Source organism: Ixodes scapularis, unplaced genomic scaffold (genome assembly GCF_016920785.2).
Source record: "Ixodes scapularis isolate PalLabHiFi unplaced genomic scaffold, ASM1692078v2 PGA_scaffold1__304_contigs__length_218370807, whole genome shotgun sequence".
Taxonomy (NCBI): Eukaryota; Metazoa; Arthropoda; class Arachnida; order Ixodida; family Ixodidae; genus Ixodes; species Ixodes scapularis.
The window spans coordinates 61,370,781-61,388,503 of record NW_024609846.1 but is presented as its reverse complement, the minus strand read 5'-3'; the positions used below and the strand labels follow the sequence as shown (position 1 = coordinate 61,388,503).

At 42.9% G+C, this 17,723-nt stretch overlaps 1 protein-coding gene across 1 annotated transcript; it reads left to right on the top strand.

The window, feature by feature from the left end:
• The first annotated feature begins 10,385 nt into the window (after window positions 1-10,385).
• Window positions 10,386-17,512, top strand: LOC121835736. The gene is made up of 5 exons (XM_042290198.1): window positions 10,386-10,673; window positions 11,838-11,915; window positions 14,494-14,733; window positions 15,529-15,612; window positions 17,243-17,512. The coding sequence occupies exons 1-5, from the start codon at window positions 10,386-10,388 to the stop codon at window positions 17,510-17,512; spliced, it is 960 nt and encodes a 319-aa protein (XP_042146132.1).
• Window positions 17,513-17,723: the final 211 nt, after the last annotated feature.

Genomic DNA, 17,723 nt, shown 5'->3' with positions numbered 1-17,723 from the left:
CGACATATAAGAAGGTTAGCGTCGCAGGCGAGACAGCAGGATCGATCGCTGGGGCGAGACTGACTCCGGCTCGCCTTGCGGAGCCCCTTATGTGCACGTGAGGGCACTGAAACAATCGACGTGGAAGGTTCGGTGCATGGAATATTCGGACCTCAAACAAGCAACAGTGTTCTCGATCTTACCAGAACGCAACATCTACAAAAAACTTTCAGCCTTTCCACTCTGGGGAAGGAGGAGCAGCAGAGCTCTACTATGTGCCGCCAACTATATGAGCGACGGCGACAACCAGACAACCGTCAAGCCTGTTGTCTCGTCGCTGTCGCTCATAGATGGTGGTAGCTGTCCAGAGGATTGTGTCGAGATTTATTTGTCCATGGACACGAAACTGGGGAAACTACCCCAGCAGCATAGATTTGGCCAATCATTGGCCAATGGCTGGCAATGGTCCTTTGGCCAGTGGCCAGTCGTTGGCCGATGACTGGCCATTCTTTAGCCATTGGTCACTGGCCATGAGCCATCGTCCCATTAGCCGATGGATGGGTCACTCTTTGGCCATTGGCCAATGCTTGGCCAAATTCCGTGCTACTTCGGTAGCCCTTAACAACTCCGCCGTAAAAAAGTGTAATGATGTCATCAGCTGATTTGCGTATTTTCCTCCATCCAAGGATAGGGTTTTCAAGGAAAAGTCTTAAAGCCCGAATTTTGAGCACAGAATCTTGCAGAATAAAACCGAAAGGGTATAGTTTTGGCGATTTCAGCATTTTAAAGATGTATGATACACGGCAGCATCGGAGCCGTGCGCTTTGAGCGCGGCTCTGATGCTTTGAGCGCCGCTGTCGAAAATGAACGCTCGCGCAGCGATAGCATGTCAATTTACGCACCGTTCTTCGTGTTCTGTACACCTATGGCTTAGAATCATTAAGAGGAAGAAAAAGTTCTCATAGCATGTCGCGTGCCACAAAGAAAAAGATAAATAATATCTCCTCGGCTGTCAGTCATGTCTTGAAAGTCTGGCGCACGATCTCACTTGCCTAAATTTATCATTTTACGAGACACGGGCAAACTTTGAAAAGCTGTCGGTAACCGTACCCTAGCCTAAAAACCATAAAAATACTCGCTCGCGGGGCGCGCAGTGACGTCATCCAACAGGGCGCTTTAAATTCCATCGGCGCCGGACCACGGTGAGCGGGTCGCCTCCGATTGTTCGGCCTTTCGTTTGCGGCTTTCGGCAATTAATTTGCGCTAGCGCCTCACCTAACGTAACGATGTTTCGGGTTTCTCGTAGCACGCAGGCCGCTTACCATCTGCAGGCTTTGAATTCGCCAAGAAGATTCGAACCATCGTGCGTGATGTGCGCTTCCATCTCGAGCGTGCACTCGTACGATTTACATACATAGGCTTGCCTCGGTATAATTTGACGAGACATCCTGCTGACGATGATAATGCAATTATATGCGCATGTGTTTATACATTGTCGGTAACGCGAGCGAGGCAACGTTTCGTGGGTACCAAGTTTGTGAAATTGTGGTTTCGCTTTTGTCATGGCCTCTGTTTCACTTTGCGATGGACCGCGACGTAACCAGCCACAGCCAATACGGCGCTGTGAACCTAATCACGTGACAGCGCGTCGTCGTTGCGGTACTGTACCGTATCGTAAGATGAAACGGAGTCTAGCAAAGCCGCGCGTGCATGAATCTGCGCGTGCACGAATTGCGCGTGGCAGGACGGGAGCATGCAGCAGGGGCAGGAGACCGCCGACGCTGCGTCCGTCCGCCCCGTGGCGTCCCTCCACGGCTTCCAGTTCCACAGCCGCTGCCAAAAGATCGACTGGCGTAAAATCGGTACGCGCAACAAACCGCGGTTTTTTTTTGTTTTTTGTTTTTTTTTTTATTTTTTTTTTTAACATTAGGTTACATAGACTCGTACATACTTGCTTCTAAATCTTAAAAAAAAAATTTAATGCGCATGTTAACGGTTGTTTTTTTTTTTGGGGGGGTGCTGTAAGCGTTGAGGCTTTGCGCTGAGCGCGCTGAGGTTGGCTAGTGCTCTCCCTCGTGTGCGTGCTTTCCCATAATCAGTTGAACGTTGTGAAACATATCTTCATGTTGTTGAGACAGGCAGGGGAATGCATATGTGCTTTCACTTTTGGGTGCACTCTTCCACTTCCCACGTGACCTAGCTTTTTTTCTTTTTTTTAAATTTAAAGCTCAGTAAATTTCTGCACCTCAATAGTAATTAATGAGCCTCAAGAATAATAATAAACATTTAATTAAAAAGCCATTTTAATATGCACACAGAAACCAGCTTTGGTCTATGAAGAGATTGCAAACAAAAAATAATTGTGGTTAATTATAACAAAGATAGAAAAAAATGAAAGCTGTTTATAACTCCCTGTAACGCCGAATTAGAGTGCAGCTCTTGAGGAGGAGGGGGGAAGGGTATTGAAGGTCACGTGTTCTGGGGGGGGGGGTCACGTGGCCTGGGGGAGGAATCACGTGACCTGGGGGGGGGGGGGGGGGGCACGTGACCTCACGGTTATGCCGACGGCGATGCCGACGCTGCTCAAGCTGGGAATGGGTGCCTAAGAGCTGTACTTTAAAAAAAGATAGGAAGGAAACTGCAAATAAAATGTAGGCTCCTTTAATAATTGCACCTGGTGTATAGTGCCGTAAAACTCTGTGTGCAAGCCATGGTGCTGGAAGTTTGCAAATGTATAATTGTGTGCTCCCGTTGTTACTATTTGGGTGATTGATTCCAGCATCAGTGGATGTGGACAAGGTTGCCAGAGAAGTGGATGTGGACAGCCTGCAGAAGAATGTTGTCCACCTGACATTCTGCGACATTGACAACGAACTGGTTAGTCCAGAATAATCTCTCCACAAGCGAAATGCTTCCTGGGAAAACCATATAGTGCTGAGACTAAGTGGGAGTTCAAGATGGGGATAAGTCAAAACGCTATGGTATAGCGTTGCTTGCATTGCATTGCTCATGGGAGCTTATGCTGTCCTTTCGAAATATGAATTTAACATGTGCCTGTAAGGCCTGCAACCTGCAGCACACGCTAAACTAAAACTCACTTTTATTAACTATCTTTGCTCATTTGTGCTTGAGTCTTAAAACAAACAATATATCCTATATCTGACAGATTGATATGAATGGGGCTTCGTCTATTATTCTCTTCCTTGCATGTATATTGTGGTTCACCTGTGAGCTGAGCTGGTGGAATTATTGGGAGGCACGGTTTTAGCCAGAATAATGGGTTATTGGAGAAATTGGTAGCAGCTGAACACAATGTGTGGATGTGTGGGTACAACGTTCTGAATCTTATTAGGCTTTTATAAAGTTTCTTCTCTCTCTCGCTCTCCTCTGAGTACTAAGTTTCTTCTCTCTCTCTCTCTCTCCTCTGAGTACTAAGTAAATGTGAAATGATGAATCCTTGTCACAGCCCAGCCACTAAAGTTTCTGAACAACTTAATTTTCTTTTTTTTTTTTTTTTGATTTCTCGACACAATTTCTACAAACATTTCTGAATGATAATAAAAAAACATTTATCAATCTAGGAGGTTTTTATAAAATAATAGTAGTTTTAAATAATATGCTATTCGATATTCGCTTCGAGATGAGCTGCAATATTTGTGTTTTTCGAAGTGGCGGTCGTGGCAGGTTAGCCCCGTTGAGCATGCTTCTTACCGAGCACCGATGCTCTGCGGGAAAGCAATACTTGCGGAGCCCGTTTTCACGGGTATGGCTTTTCTGCACTGCACCGGTGCTTGGTACAAGGTGCGCTCTTCAACCGAACTAAGTTCTAACCCACCACAATCAATACCTACTTTGAAAAATATGAATATTGAGGTTCATCTTGAAGCGAATATCGAATAATGTATTATTCAAAACTAGTAAAAAAAAATTTGAATATTCACACAAGCTTAAAGACAAATAATTATTTGTTTGTGATTTTAGATATTCTTTATCGCATTAATGTTTTGGCCCTTAGTGATACGAATATGAATTCATTGTTTAAAATAACCATGTATCTATCCTATTAAAAAAAAAACATATATATATATATATATTGTTTGCAATATTCTATAGGGTGGAGCCCTGGTTGACCCCAACTTCCTCAAGCTGTTCAAGCTGGCCCAGTTATGCATGGAGTACCTCATGGTAAGCCCTGGTTTTTAATCTTGTTCGGAGACCAAATTATACAAGTCAATAAAATCTGCAAAAAAGCTTTTTTTTTTTTTGTTGGGTGTTTCTACCTGGTGTCAAAAAGTTTTCTTCATGCAGCTACCGAGAGAAAGTGATTTGACTGAAAGTTATAGCTTCAGTAAAATAGCTTTCAGTCAAAGTAACAACACCTCTTATTTTTATAAGTTTACCATCTCTGGGACTTTATCAGTGCATAGACAAAGGTTTTAAAAAAATTCAGAGAACATATTTCTGGTGAAAGGATGAAACTGATGCAATCTGTATTTTTGTTTTACCCATAAAGGTTTATATAAAAACATGAAATACCAAATCTTCTTGATAAGGCTTTTCTGCAATACAGTTGAGTGTTGCAAGGTAAGTATAGCTGCACTATGCAGGCTTTAGTCAAATAAAACTGAGGGCTATGGCAAAAGATCTCACTGTGGCTCCATGTTGATTCTAGTGATTGCTGCACAGAACATAAGATGTCATGCTGAAATTTCACCAGGCCATAATACCAAGCCTAATAAGGTAGAAAAGTGTCTCTTCCAGTTGGAATTTGTTGGCAGAACCAAAAGTTCAGTTTCAAACTTTTCTTTTCAGAAGTGACTAAAACTTCAGCATAACAGTATTCACCATTAAGACGCGTCTTTCTCCGAAATTACCCAGTCCTTCATTCGGCCGTCCTACGAGATCACTTTAAATGCTAAGCTCGTTCTCACAACCTGCGGCAGACGTACGAGTGTTCTTGCGTGCGACAGCATTCACAGGAGCTGCTTCTACAGTCCCTGAGCGACGTGGAGGACCAGGTGGCGGGCACCTCGCGACTCTTGGAGGAGGAACGCAAGTTCCGCCTCTGCGACCAGGAAGCCATCAGGCAGCTGCAGCGGGAGAACCGCAAGCGCAAACGCATCATCGAGAACCAGCAGCTGGAAATGCTCAAAGGAGACAAACTGATTGCCACGGGAGCAGTGAGTTAGGGCAGGGCTTATCTCTCCCCACTGAAAGCTGAGAAAGCCTTCCCAGTCTCGGTGCGTTGCCCAAAATGCGTCTCTGATTGGTGTGCTTACTGCATCCTAAAAAAGTGGTCTCTTGATTTTGGTCCTCTATGACGTCGTGCAAGTATCACGTTATCGCCGGTTGTGATCCAGGTGGTGTCCCAACAGCAGTAGTGTTTGTGGCAGACGCCGATTCTGCTGCAGTTTGCTCTACATCTTGGCAGTCTGCGGAAGCTTGGGCAGCCAGGAGTTAAGACTGCGACGCGGCGACACTTGCCTTTGCTCGTGCTTTTTGCCGAGACCTGTGGCACCAGCTGCCGGGATCGCAACGTCCCACAATGTGACACCTCCTGTGACGTCGTCTTGCCCAGGACCACTTTAGTTGTAGGGGCGAGATGACACGGTAAACGCACCAGTCAAAGACGCGTCCCGAGCACCAGATAGTCTCCGCACTGATACCCTAAAGTGGAATTCGACAGACACTGTCACCAACAAGGCACATTACCTCAAAGTATATGGCACGTGGCGATGCTTTAATGAATAGCCCTAATCTTCTAAATGATTGTTTATACTGGAAGAATTTTGGAGCTCGGGGAACCCCTTAGGTTACCGTATGGAACACCCAAGTTCCTAGGAACCCAGTTTGAGAACACGTAAGCTAAGAACCAAGCATTATGTCTCTACTATAGTCAGGTTCACGTTAAGAGTGTTCTAGAAGGGCATTCTTAACTTGTACTATAGCTGACTACTAATGTGATCACAGATTTTCCACCCTCTTAATTAAGACAGTAGCCAATTGGTGTTGATGTTTCTAACCTCTTCATCTTTATTTTTGTTGCATTTATTTTTCAACATGGTACACTTTGCTGAGATCACATGTGTGACTCATTGCTAGCATGAAGTACTTAGCCAAATAGTTTTTATCAATCTTTCTGGCTCTCTTTTTTTGTTTTGTGAAGTGGATTTTTCTGTTAGATTATAATAATATTTCAGAAATGTATATACTACTTTGTTCCACTGCAATTGTGAAAAAAGCATAGCAACATACTTGGTTGAATCCCTTCACAAATCTTATGGACGTCGACCGGTCTGTTCAACATACCGTGAAAGTCTCTATATTATAGGCAAAAGTAGGGTGCATAGACACAGCAGCCGTAGGATGATAAAAATAAAAATCTAATGTAATGACGAAAAAAGTCACAAGAAAAGAGTCAAGTGCCGAAAATGAAGTATATTGGTTTACAAGAATGATCAAGGCTAGGCACAAGAACACTAGTTACGCAGGGAAAAAAAGCTTTACAAAGGACGGAATAAAACTAAAAGTGAAACACAAGAACTTACAAAAATAAATTGTTAAATAAAATATAAAAATTAAGAATAAAATAAGAAAGGGGCCTACTATCTGTCAACGTTTTGACAGTGGCACTATCTTCTTCAGGAAGGGAGCCACATGGCGCAGTAGGTTAGTTTCATACAAAATCTAGGGGGAGGGTGTTGTTGATGTGAAAGTTCGAAGGGGCTTAGGGAAAGGGAAGCGCAGAAGGGATGAGTCCACTTTATATATGTATATATATATATATATGTATACACACACACTCACACACGTGCACACACACACACACACACACACACACACACACACACACACACACACACACACACACACACACACACACACACACACACACACACACACACACACACACACACACACACACACACACACACACACACACACACACACACACACACACACACACACACACATTCAACGACTAAAAGAACATTCCACTGCATATTCAGTACTATCTCACTCAATACGAGCAACTGAAACTTCATGGCATTGGTTTCATGAGGAAAATTGCACAATCACAGCATTTTAACATGCATGGCACGTTATTCCCGCAAGTGTAGAACTGATAGTGGGAGGCACTATGAATTCATGGGTGGTGGCAAAGTGGAATTGTTTTGACAAAGGGCATTTTGTTTTCAGCTTCTCTCTTATCATAATGCAGTTAATTCATTGTGTTTTCTACTAAGAAAGCAGGTACATCAGTCTTATATCTAATGACTGTTTGTAATCTTACAAGTTACAACTTTAGAAGCACCAGCACCAAGAAAAGCATGGACCGTTGACTCAACGTTCCCTAGATACGAAGACCGTGTTGCTGGATTTTTTTTATGTCAGCGATTGGAGGACAGCTGCAGGACACAAATTAGACCCGGATCCCAGCTGAACGCTGATGTAGCACTGTGTCCAATCCGTGCTGAGCATTGACCTGTAGTAGGTGACGTAGCAAATCCAAGGCTACTGCCTCGTCATCTAAACGGTGATGGTTTTATTATTCACATTTATTTATTTACAAAAATACTTGCTTTGCTCTTAGACATTATTGCAGGGGGTGAGATTTACAAAGTGTCCATGAAACACACCATCATACGTTTCAAACACAACCACCGAAATATTTGGTTATACATAGGGATGGGCGAATATTCGGTTATTACAAATAGCCCATCGAATTCTCTTCTATTCGGCATTCGCTTCGAATCGAATTTAAGTATTCGACAATATTGAATTATTCGACAATATAGCTAGGATTATTCTACCTTTCTAAATACTGTCAAACCCGACTATATCGAACCCGTCTACATCGAATTATTTCTTATATCGAGAAATTTTTGTGCGCAGTAATGTTAGTGATAATATATAGCAAAAACTATGGTTGCATAGAACAAAAATAGCAGCCGCTACCAATATATCTAACTGCCAAGAGCGCCGTTTTGCTCTGCGAGCTGGCTTCCCCCAACGCGAGCGGTCGCATTGGGGGAAAGCCAGCTTGCAAAGCATGCTGTCTTTTTTTTTTTTTTTTCCCCGGGCGGTTGCGTTGGTTGCAGGGAAGAAAAGAAAATGTACCTTTTGGGGAGGGGGAGGGGGGGGGGGGGGAGAGGGAGCGAGCGGGAGCAGAGAGAGGATCCCTCTCCCCACTCCGTCCACAAAAGAGAATATTATTTTTTCTTCCAAGCAATTGACGCTGCCACCCATAAAAAAAAAGCCAGTGTGTTTTGCTAGCTGGCTTCCCTCAACGCAGCCACCTGTTGTAGGGGAAAGCCAACTTGCAGGGCAAAACGGCACTCTGCAGGAGAAGGTGCACTCACTCGGACGTGCTCCGTGCTCTCGGCATAGTTCAGCGCTAATGTGCGAATATAAAGGCAGCAGCCTCAGCATTTTGGAGTCCGTCGGTAGCGTAGAAAAATAATGTTATCGCGGTTGCGATGAAGAAAGAGCAGCAGAAGATGCAAGACTACTTCATTGTGTAATATTTCAGCAGAAAGTGGATTTTTTAAAGTCAAATTCATTAAAACTTTTATATCGAATTACCCGCTATATTGAACTGGTAGTCTTTTTTTGCGAGTTCGATATAAACGGGTTTAACTTACTCTGGCTTGGATCTCCAGCCAGGTGGCGCAAGCTTCCAACCATTTTGACCATTTCGTGCTCCCGAACTCAAAACATTTGAAATTAACAATTACAGTACTTTTAATACCAAATAAGGGCAAATATAAAACTATAGTTTAAACATATCTTGTGGTATTTGTTGCTTGTACTATTCAAACTATTCATGTCGAAATTATTCTAATTGAATAGTTCGAATAATCCTCTATTTGTCAAAATCCTCTATTCGCCCATGCCTAGAACTCATACATCAAATCCTATTTATACATCAAAACCTATGCACTTTTCTGGAAATTTGTCTAAAATACATCTCTAGGCAACCCATTCCAATCTTGTACAGTTCTCGGAAAACAAGAAAATGCAAAGACATTGGTACGACATGAGTAGGGTTGGATTTTGTTTTGGTGATCAGCTCTTTCCGATATATAAAATTGTTTCTGTAAAAATATGTTCCTCTCGATTAGAATTTTATTGTTATGAATGTTATCTAAGAACTTCAACCAAAAAGTCTTTTGGCATTCACTAAGTAATTCCCCATGTAGGTCTCCTGCCATGCTGGTGACACTTGCTCCAAATTCGTAGTTATTTAGCACAAATCTAGTGCACTGGTTTCATGCTTATTCAAGTTTGTCTATTAATAGATTATGGTGTGGATCCCAGATGACTGATGCGTGCTCAATGCATGGGCGAATGAACGCAAAATTCAGTGTCTTTAATTTCTCTTGAAGTCTGTCGAAAGTTTCGTCGTGTAAAATTAAGCATTCGAATTGCTTTGAGAGTTATCATCTTAACATCTCCTTATGAATATCCAAAGAGTAGAACCTCCAAGTACATTACGGTTAAACAAACCTTAATTGCATCATTGTTTACTATGTATATTAGTCTTGTGTGAATAGTGGATATTGAGTTCAAAGCGAATAGTGGTTTTGGCCGAACATTTTTTATTCAAATATCAAATGGTTTTTCCGTGCCTTTCGCTACCATTGCATAATGCTTAGACGAAAACCCAGCTAAACCTGTGAAGGTTATTCCACTTGTTCGTTTTATAAGCCAAGTATATTCTATCTATATTTATGATGTCAAAACGTCTGATGTCTTGGGATGGCAAGTAAACGACGGATTTGACATGAAATGAATCCTAATTTACAAATATTGCTGTATAAAATATTTTTTACCTCAAGTTAACAAAGATTGAATTGCGCATGATGAACACAGGTTGTAAAGAGCATCTCTGCCTAGAATAGTATACTCTTGCATAAAAGTTTAATTTTGAGACTTTTATTACAATGTAGATATACATCATTCACAAAGTTTCCATTTATTTTCAAATACAGTCGGCACGGGTGCACCATCCCACTTTGAATGTATGCTTTTCTTCCGGGCACGCAATTACGATATTGTTTATCACGCGGGTTACCCCGATAAGTGCGCTTCGTACCGAGCACCGATGTAATGCGGAGAAGCAACTCCCGCGAAGCTCACTTCCGCGGGTTTTGCTTCTCCGCAGCGCACCGGTGCTTGGTAAGAAGCACACTCAATGGGGCTAACCCGCCGCAATAAACACTTTGAAAAACGTGAATAGTGCACTTCTTTTCGAAGCGAATATCGAATAGTGTATTTTTCGGAACTACTATTCTAAATTTCGAATATTTGTACAACCCTACTATGTATAGAGAAGCAATAGAGATGTATAGAGAAGCAAGGGGACTCGAACAATGTGTGAAGAACTGCGCCAGTATTGATGCATGAGTTTGCCCCACCTGATCTCGTCTCTGCTCTTCCCGCAGCCCTGCCCGTACTGCCGCAAGGTGTTCCTCAGCCTCCCCTACCTCCAGGCGCATGTGGTTCGCAGACACCCCGACCGACCCGCCCCCACCGAAGAGGCACTTCTGGCCCAGTGGGAGCGCACTGCCACCGAGTCGTACCCCTGGGACAACTACAACCAGTGCCCTCACTCCGTACACTCCACCCAGCTGCAGAAGGACATTCAGGAACTCCGGAGTTTCTTCCAAGTGAACACTGCCAGTACCGAGGTATGCTCTCTTCACGCGTATCAATGTACGGAAACAAATGATAAGGATGGCGGGTTACCATTGCATTAGTATGGTGAGTTTCTATCATCACAAAATGTTACCTTCCTCACCATTTTTTTTTTATTAGATGGGCTTTCCGTGAGAAGGCGATGCAGCGATTTTATATTCCTTCGTGAAGCTTTTCACAGCGAGGTGAATTTGGTGGGTTTATTATGGTTCATAGATGTTCCACACTCAATCTTTGGGCCAGCGGGGATGTATCAACTTTTTGTCCATCTTGTATATCCTTTGTGTCCTCTTCATTGAGGATTCAAATGGACTTTAATAATGTGCATGAGCATAACCTTAAATATTCTCTTTTGCCTCTAGGAGTTTGTGTTATATGTCTTCCACCTAAACGTTGCATTGTATTTTATTCGTTATATATTTTTATGTATTTTGTTTATATTGTGGCCTGTTTTTCAATACATGGAAGTATTTTAGTTATGTTATATGCAACATGGTGCAGCCAAACTGTTGTTTGTGGGCACAAAAAACGAAGAATTATTAATATTATGTTTTCTTTCTTAGTTTCTATGTTTTTACTTTGTGGGCAATAAGACATTCACATATAAATGAATTATGTGAAATCAAAGAATGACAGTGGAACCTCACTTGTACATTTTTTGATGGATCGTGTTGGAAAATGTAACAACCGATACAATGCTTGGGAAAGCTCATAAAGAAGTATGGGAAGCATTCTTTCACAGCTATCTACTCCTCTACAGCTTTCATGACTGACTACAATATATCTTCAAATATAGCTTTTTTTTGTTTGCTTTCAAGCATGTCCTTTAAGATTAGGGGTTCGTCTCTAATCATAATTTGTCGATCTATAAAAGTGAGCAAAATATCCGAGCCTATCAAGCTAACCCAGGTGCTTCTCTGCCTCAGCCACTGCTCCGAGCACACTGGTGCTAAGCAGTGAAGCTTGGCATGCTTTAACTTTTCTTGAGCTGCAGTGTGACACACATCCTTCAAAGCTTTATTTGAATTTGCTGTGCTGCTCTTTCTTGTTAGTGTAGATAAAAAGTTCTCAAGTATTTTTGTTTCAGGTATGGCACTTAATGGCAAATTTGATGCCAAATCGCCTCTGTAACCATGACTAACATTTTGTTTCTGCAGACTCAAAACATGGCCCAGCAGTCTGCAGACTTAGATCTCAAGGGGGGTATGTCAGAAGGGCAGCAGCCTTCGCAAGAGGCATGTATATGATTCTATTATTTCCCACTGTTAAGCTGACTATTTTCTTTTAACCCCTTTCTCATTACTTCCCATAAAATCATTATCACAAACGTTTAATTCTCTATTCCAAACATTTGAGGCTCATTCAAGATGTGCTTGAATTATGTATACATATGCACATACACATGTCACAATTTAGTGACAGTGATGCACAAAAACGTTTTTTGATTTGAGATAAACTTGAAGAAAAAATTGCCCTAAAATAGTTTTATAATTAGCATTTATCTGAAGAACTACAGTGGGGATAATATCTTTTTTCCATACCTCATGGTGGTGGGTGTCAAGCTGTGTGTTACATGTACTGTTTAAACATCTGTAAAGTGACATGAAGTGCTACATAGCCAGCATATGCCTTCACCCAGTTAGTATGTACCATGTTGCTTTTTATAAAAACTGTAAATGACAATATACTCATGAGCTTGATATTGCCATGCGTCCGAGCAAGCGTGCCCAAGGCCGAATGGTTATCGGGCTTGGCTCCCACGCAAAGGGCCGAGGTTCAATGCCTAGCCGCGGATGCACCTGTTTGTTGTTTCTGTAAATGTTACGTTCTGGTGAATTCCAGAATCCTGTTGCTTGTTCGAGGTCCGAATGTTCTACGCCGATTGTTCCAGAAGCCCACACGTGTACATAAGGGGCTCCCCATGGCGAGCTGCGGTCAATCTCGCCCCAGTGCTCGATCCTGGTGTTTCGCCGACATCGAAGCCTGCGACGCTAGCCTTCTTCTATTTTGTTTGGGGAACAAGTTCGCCTCATGAAACATTTGGTTTCCTACAGTCATTCGTCGCCTCATCAATTGTCATTTGTGGCAATATTGAACTATTAAAACTAGCTATTTTGTGTACCTATCACAAAATAAAACAAAAAAGAAATGTTAATGCCTTAATATTAAGGTGATCAGACATCCCATTTTTGGGCGGGACAGTCCCGTCCTAAAGGTTCATTAACATTGTCCCATCATTTTGCCTCAGAAAAGCCTCATGTCCTGTTTTCGTAGGAACATGTATGTATTTATTCAAAGAAAAGTCATCCTTTTTTTTGGAAATGTTGTCAAAAATTAAGGGCAATGTTATCAAAAATTAAGGGTGACCAGAAAATTTCGACCTTCATTCGTGACCAAAGTTTGCGACCCTACCAAGCGCATGGAGCTAACAAGTCACCTAGCCGGCCTCGTACACAAGGGGGGAAGGGGGACATGACGCACCCCACACCTTGCCCCCTCCCCTCCCTCCATCCCTCTCCCCCTGGCAGATGGGCAGCAAAACAAAGTACAGAGGTTTCGCTTCTTGTTGCTCACGGCGGCTAGCTGTGGCTCACAGCGGTACTTGCTTCATTATATTTGGTCTTTCGTCGCTTCGCCCGTCTCCATCTTCTTTTGTTTCTTGTGTCCATTTTGCAACGGTTTCAGTGAGGTATTGTTGCGAATTTGTGAGGATGTCAACGAAGCTGACGAAGCTTCCAACGATGGTGACATGTCCGAAAGTTCTTACGATGATTAAGATTTTGGCATCGTGATTTGGCATTGTGATTTGGCGCTGTGATTTAGCTGAGAGCGCTGTAAATAAAGGTTTGCTTTATTCTTTTGCGCAAACTTTCGTCTGTTAATTAAAAAAAAAGAAAGAAAAGGTCAACTTATATTTCTTTTTTTATTTTTTTTTTATTCTTAGCGAGTTTAATATAAAGCCACCAACCTATACTTGTTGTCGACTTATATTCGAGTAAATACCGTTGAGAAATCGGTACTAAGTGAATCGAACAAAACCGAAAAAATGTGTATTTCCTGAGATATAATTTGATAAAAATACATACAGTACTATGAAAATGTTAGCTCCCATACAGCAGAATTTTCAGCTCTTTCCCTCGTTACATCTGCCAACAAATCTGCCAGATTTTTCTTGTAGCACTACTGAATTTGACATATTAGTTTGGCAACAATGATACTGATGAAAGTCACTTGTCCGACTCCGGAACAATGTGTGTTTCTCTAACGGACAAAGTAGCTTACCGCACCAAAATGCAAAATCTTGTGCCCTCGAAATGCTATATCCCAAAACCCACACTCTGCCAAATCCTCAAGATATATTGAGCCAATGAAAATACAGTCATTCACGGTATGTAAAGTGAAAAATTAAAAATATTAATTGTAGACACGAAAACTGATAAATATAAAAAATTAAAATAAAAGTTGCATATGAATTAAGTCAAAAATTAGTCAAAACATTCACTTCCTCAGAGGAAACAGCCCCCCCCCCCCCCCCCCCCCCCCCAAAAAAAAAGTTACATAGTTTATGTCAATTTTTTGTTCGTTTTTCTTTCCATCTTTAAGGTGTCCTGTCAAGCATTATTGCCTTTAAAACTTTAGTCACTGCATTTGTAGCCGCCTCAGCTTCTTGGTAGGTTTTCCACGGGCCGAGGAGCCGTTGAAGTTACAAGGGTCGTCCGAAAGGTTTGCTGCTTGGACCATATAGTGGCCCATTCCTTGTCATAGATTGTGCACTCGCATAAGAGACCATATGTTTGTTTCTTCATTTCTTAGGGCATAAGCAGAGAAGAGCTGGTGACCAGGCTAGACCGTCTCCAGCGGAACTGCGACCTGCTCTTCGTCAAGAATGCATCGGCCTGCACCGACGGCTGCTTTCACGATGACGGGCAGGTGACCGCACAAGCCTCGTCTGCGGCAGTGCGCTGTTCCACGGCTGACGTGGGCATGGCTCCCTGGGGAGACCGGGCTGGCTTGGAGAGGCTGTCCCAACAGCTGCAGCACCAGAAGCAAGAGGTGTGAATGAGCTCTGGACAGCAGTGGAGACACTTTCATGACTACGGTTTGCAGGCACCGCTAGTGGCATATTCTTTGTCCCAGAGGCCATTGTGCCTCCAAGTCAACACAGAATCTGTTATTGGGCTGGGTTTCGTAAGAAAAGTTGCAAGTCACGCTCAAGAGTGGCACACAGGACAAGGTTATGTAAGCACTTTAAAAGGACTATATTGCTTGTATGACCTTGGTGACAGTCATGTGACACTATGAGGACACATGACATCATGTCTGAACTGAATGCCTAAAAGACAAGGACAAGAGGAAGAAGAGGCAACACGTTGGCGAGTATGCCGTGTTGTCTCTTCTTCCTCTTGTCCTTGCTTTTCAGGCGTTCAGTTCAGATGGAAAACCAACTAGCCCAACTTATTATTTTGATGCATCATAGCATCATGCCTGCGTAGGCGAAAAGTTTTCAATTTTTCGGGGTATGAGGGGGTGCACTTACTCCGCCTCACCCCCATGCACTCGACCCAAAAAAGGCTCCCTTGGGGGGGGAGACGGGGGGGGGGCTCAGATTCCCAAGCCCACCCGTAGTTGGCACTTATATAACATCATGTCACATACGCAGCATGTAACCAGCTCATTTGCAGCCACACAGTCCACCTCCGAGTTGATCAGATATGATCAAGGCACGCTTAATTTTTTGTCTGCTGTGTACCGTTCAGATTCGCTTGTTGAAGTGTGTGCAGCTGAAATATGATCCGAGGTCGGCCATCAGCAACTGATAGCCAGCCCACTGGCGTCCCTTTAATATAGGTGGGCAGAATCTTGGCTCAGCAAGAGCGGCTTTTCCTCAAGCGCTTGGATGCCATGTCCCAAAACCTTGCCTTACTGTCCAAGGTAGGCATTCATTTCCTTCATTTCAAATAAAAATGCCCTCCAAACCTAAAAATATTATTTTAAAATGAAAAAAAATAGCTCTGTTGGTTTTTAGCTCTGTTGTGGTGCTGAAAGCCCATTCTGCAGCTTAACACATACGGTGGCCGAGTGGGCTAAAGAGCACACTCAGCTCGACGCGCGTGGAGCGAAAGCTTGCACTGCAGACCCAGGGATCCTGGGTTCAAGCCCTCCCTGTTTTGATCTGGATGAGCATCAATGCGAGCATCGTACCAGCGTGCGGGTCGTGTATCACTACTGCGTGAGCACGTTAAAGACCCCATGTTAGCAGTCATACTGCACTGGCAAAAATTGCTCATCTACAGTGTAAACCAGTGTCGCCCCCACTGGCAGACCAACCTTACGCTGTATAAATCACTAAAACGTCCAATTTGACTTTTGACTTTGATCAGTTATTGGCGATTTGTTGCCTGATTGGCATGTGTTAATTTGTCAGGATTGACCAAGGTGGTTTTAGAAAGTTCAATACTTATGCACTTCACAACAATTGCAATCAATGCAGAATATAGGTCAATCGTTTTTTAATGAAGCATCTAACTTTCTGCAGAGTACATGGAGAGCATATGATTCTGATTTACAAAAACGTGAATGACCAGGCAGTGGTAAGACTAGGGCTAAAAAATATTACAGTAATCCCTCATTATAACGAAGTCAAACGGGACAGCAAAAAGAATTTGATACTTATAAGCGGCAATTCAATAAAAGCAAAAGAGTTTTAAAAAAAAGAACAGTGCCAGCAGTCTTGAAGGTGGACGGGAAAACTGCGGAAACACTCTGGCCATCTATTTAATCAAACAAAACCTTAGTTTGTCTGAGTGAGAGGTCTTTAAAAAAACATTGTAGAGACCTCTCACTGTACCCATAGTGACCTAGATAATACAGTTAATGGTTTCCCCTGCCGAAGAAGTGTCTCCCTTTCCATTGCAAGGAAGCGGATATCTCCGTCATCCCCGCTGGTGTTCTCGTAGCTGCCACAGTGTGGTGAATATTTGTGGTGCTTTGGAGGGGGTGGGTGCTTAACATGTGATCAGAATTCCAAAGTTTTGGAAATGATAGTGGGCGCTTGTCTGAAAGTGGGCGCTTCCCCAGTGTTTTACGGTACTCTATTAGTGCTGCAATTTCAAGCATGTGAACATCATTCTCAATATCCCAACACAGGCCGTGGCTTTCGATCAAAGCATTGTTGGTGTCTCATCATTCACTATGGCTTCTTTCAAAATGCCTATGACCTTCCACGCACTCTGTGGGAAAATTGATTTGTAGTATTTGTTCATACGAAATTTGAGTTATATTTTTATAGTAGTAATAAAACAAACACTGTAGTCGTTCGTGATGTACTGTATCCTATATTTCTGTACGGCTCGTACAGCATGACTGGCTGTCACGCATTGCTTGTTCGTAGCTTCATGCAAATCAGTGTCTTGTGATTTACTATAAACCTGTACTTGTGGGGAGTCTACATCACAAATCCTATACAGATTTCACATTGCTCTCCTTGTGTCTGTGTTCACCAAAATTTTTGAGCTCTTGCTACGGTTGTGTGCAATCAATCAATCAACACCCGTGTTTGCAGGCCAGCAGGACCATGGAACACAAGCTGTCTCAGATAGAGGGTCCCCAGGGAGCGCCACAGTTTCTGGGGCCTAGCTTGAATGGCCGAATGTCGTGCACTGTTGGTGCCAGGAGGCAATCCAAGACAGTGCTCCTGAACAGGACCCTCCTAGACAGGACGGACTTCTCTTGTCCCACAAACGGCCCTATCAGGCCAACCTGGCCCCTACTCGGAGGCCTCCAGAGCATCGCCCCTCAGGTTTCCTCAGGTGCGATAGAAAACAAATGTTAAAAAAATACATAGTGCAATGCATGCCAACCATAAAATTTTCCTCGATTTCGATGATTACTAGTTAGATGGAGTTCTGATGATCATGACGTGTAACATATCTCAGCTTCTTGTCAGAACGAGCTGTGAAATGTTCATTATAACTTGCAGCGCGACTGAGACAAGGACAGACAGAGGAGAAAAACACAGGCAAGTGCTGAACTAGCAACTGATT

Bases quoted from the DNA above. Each gene is read 5' to 3' on its own strand.
- LOC121835736 (XM_042290198.1), top strand. From the start codon at position 10,386: ATGAGTTTGCCCCACCTGATCTCGTCTCTGCTCTTCCCGCAGCCCTGC. The intron at 11,916-14,493 runs GCATGTATATGA...TTCATTTCTTAG, and splicing joins GGCAGCAGCCTTCGCAAGAG to GGCATAAGCAGAGAAGAGCT. The intron at 14,734-15,528 runs GTGTGAATGAGC...CCTTTAATATAG, and splicing joins TGCAGCACCAGAAGCAAGAG to GTGGGCAGAATCTTGGCTCA.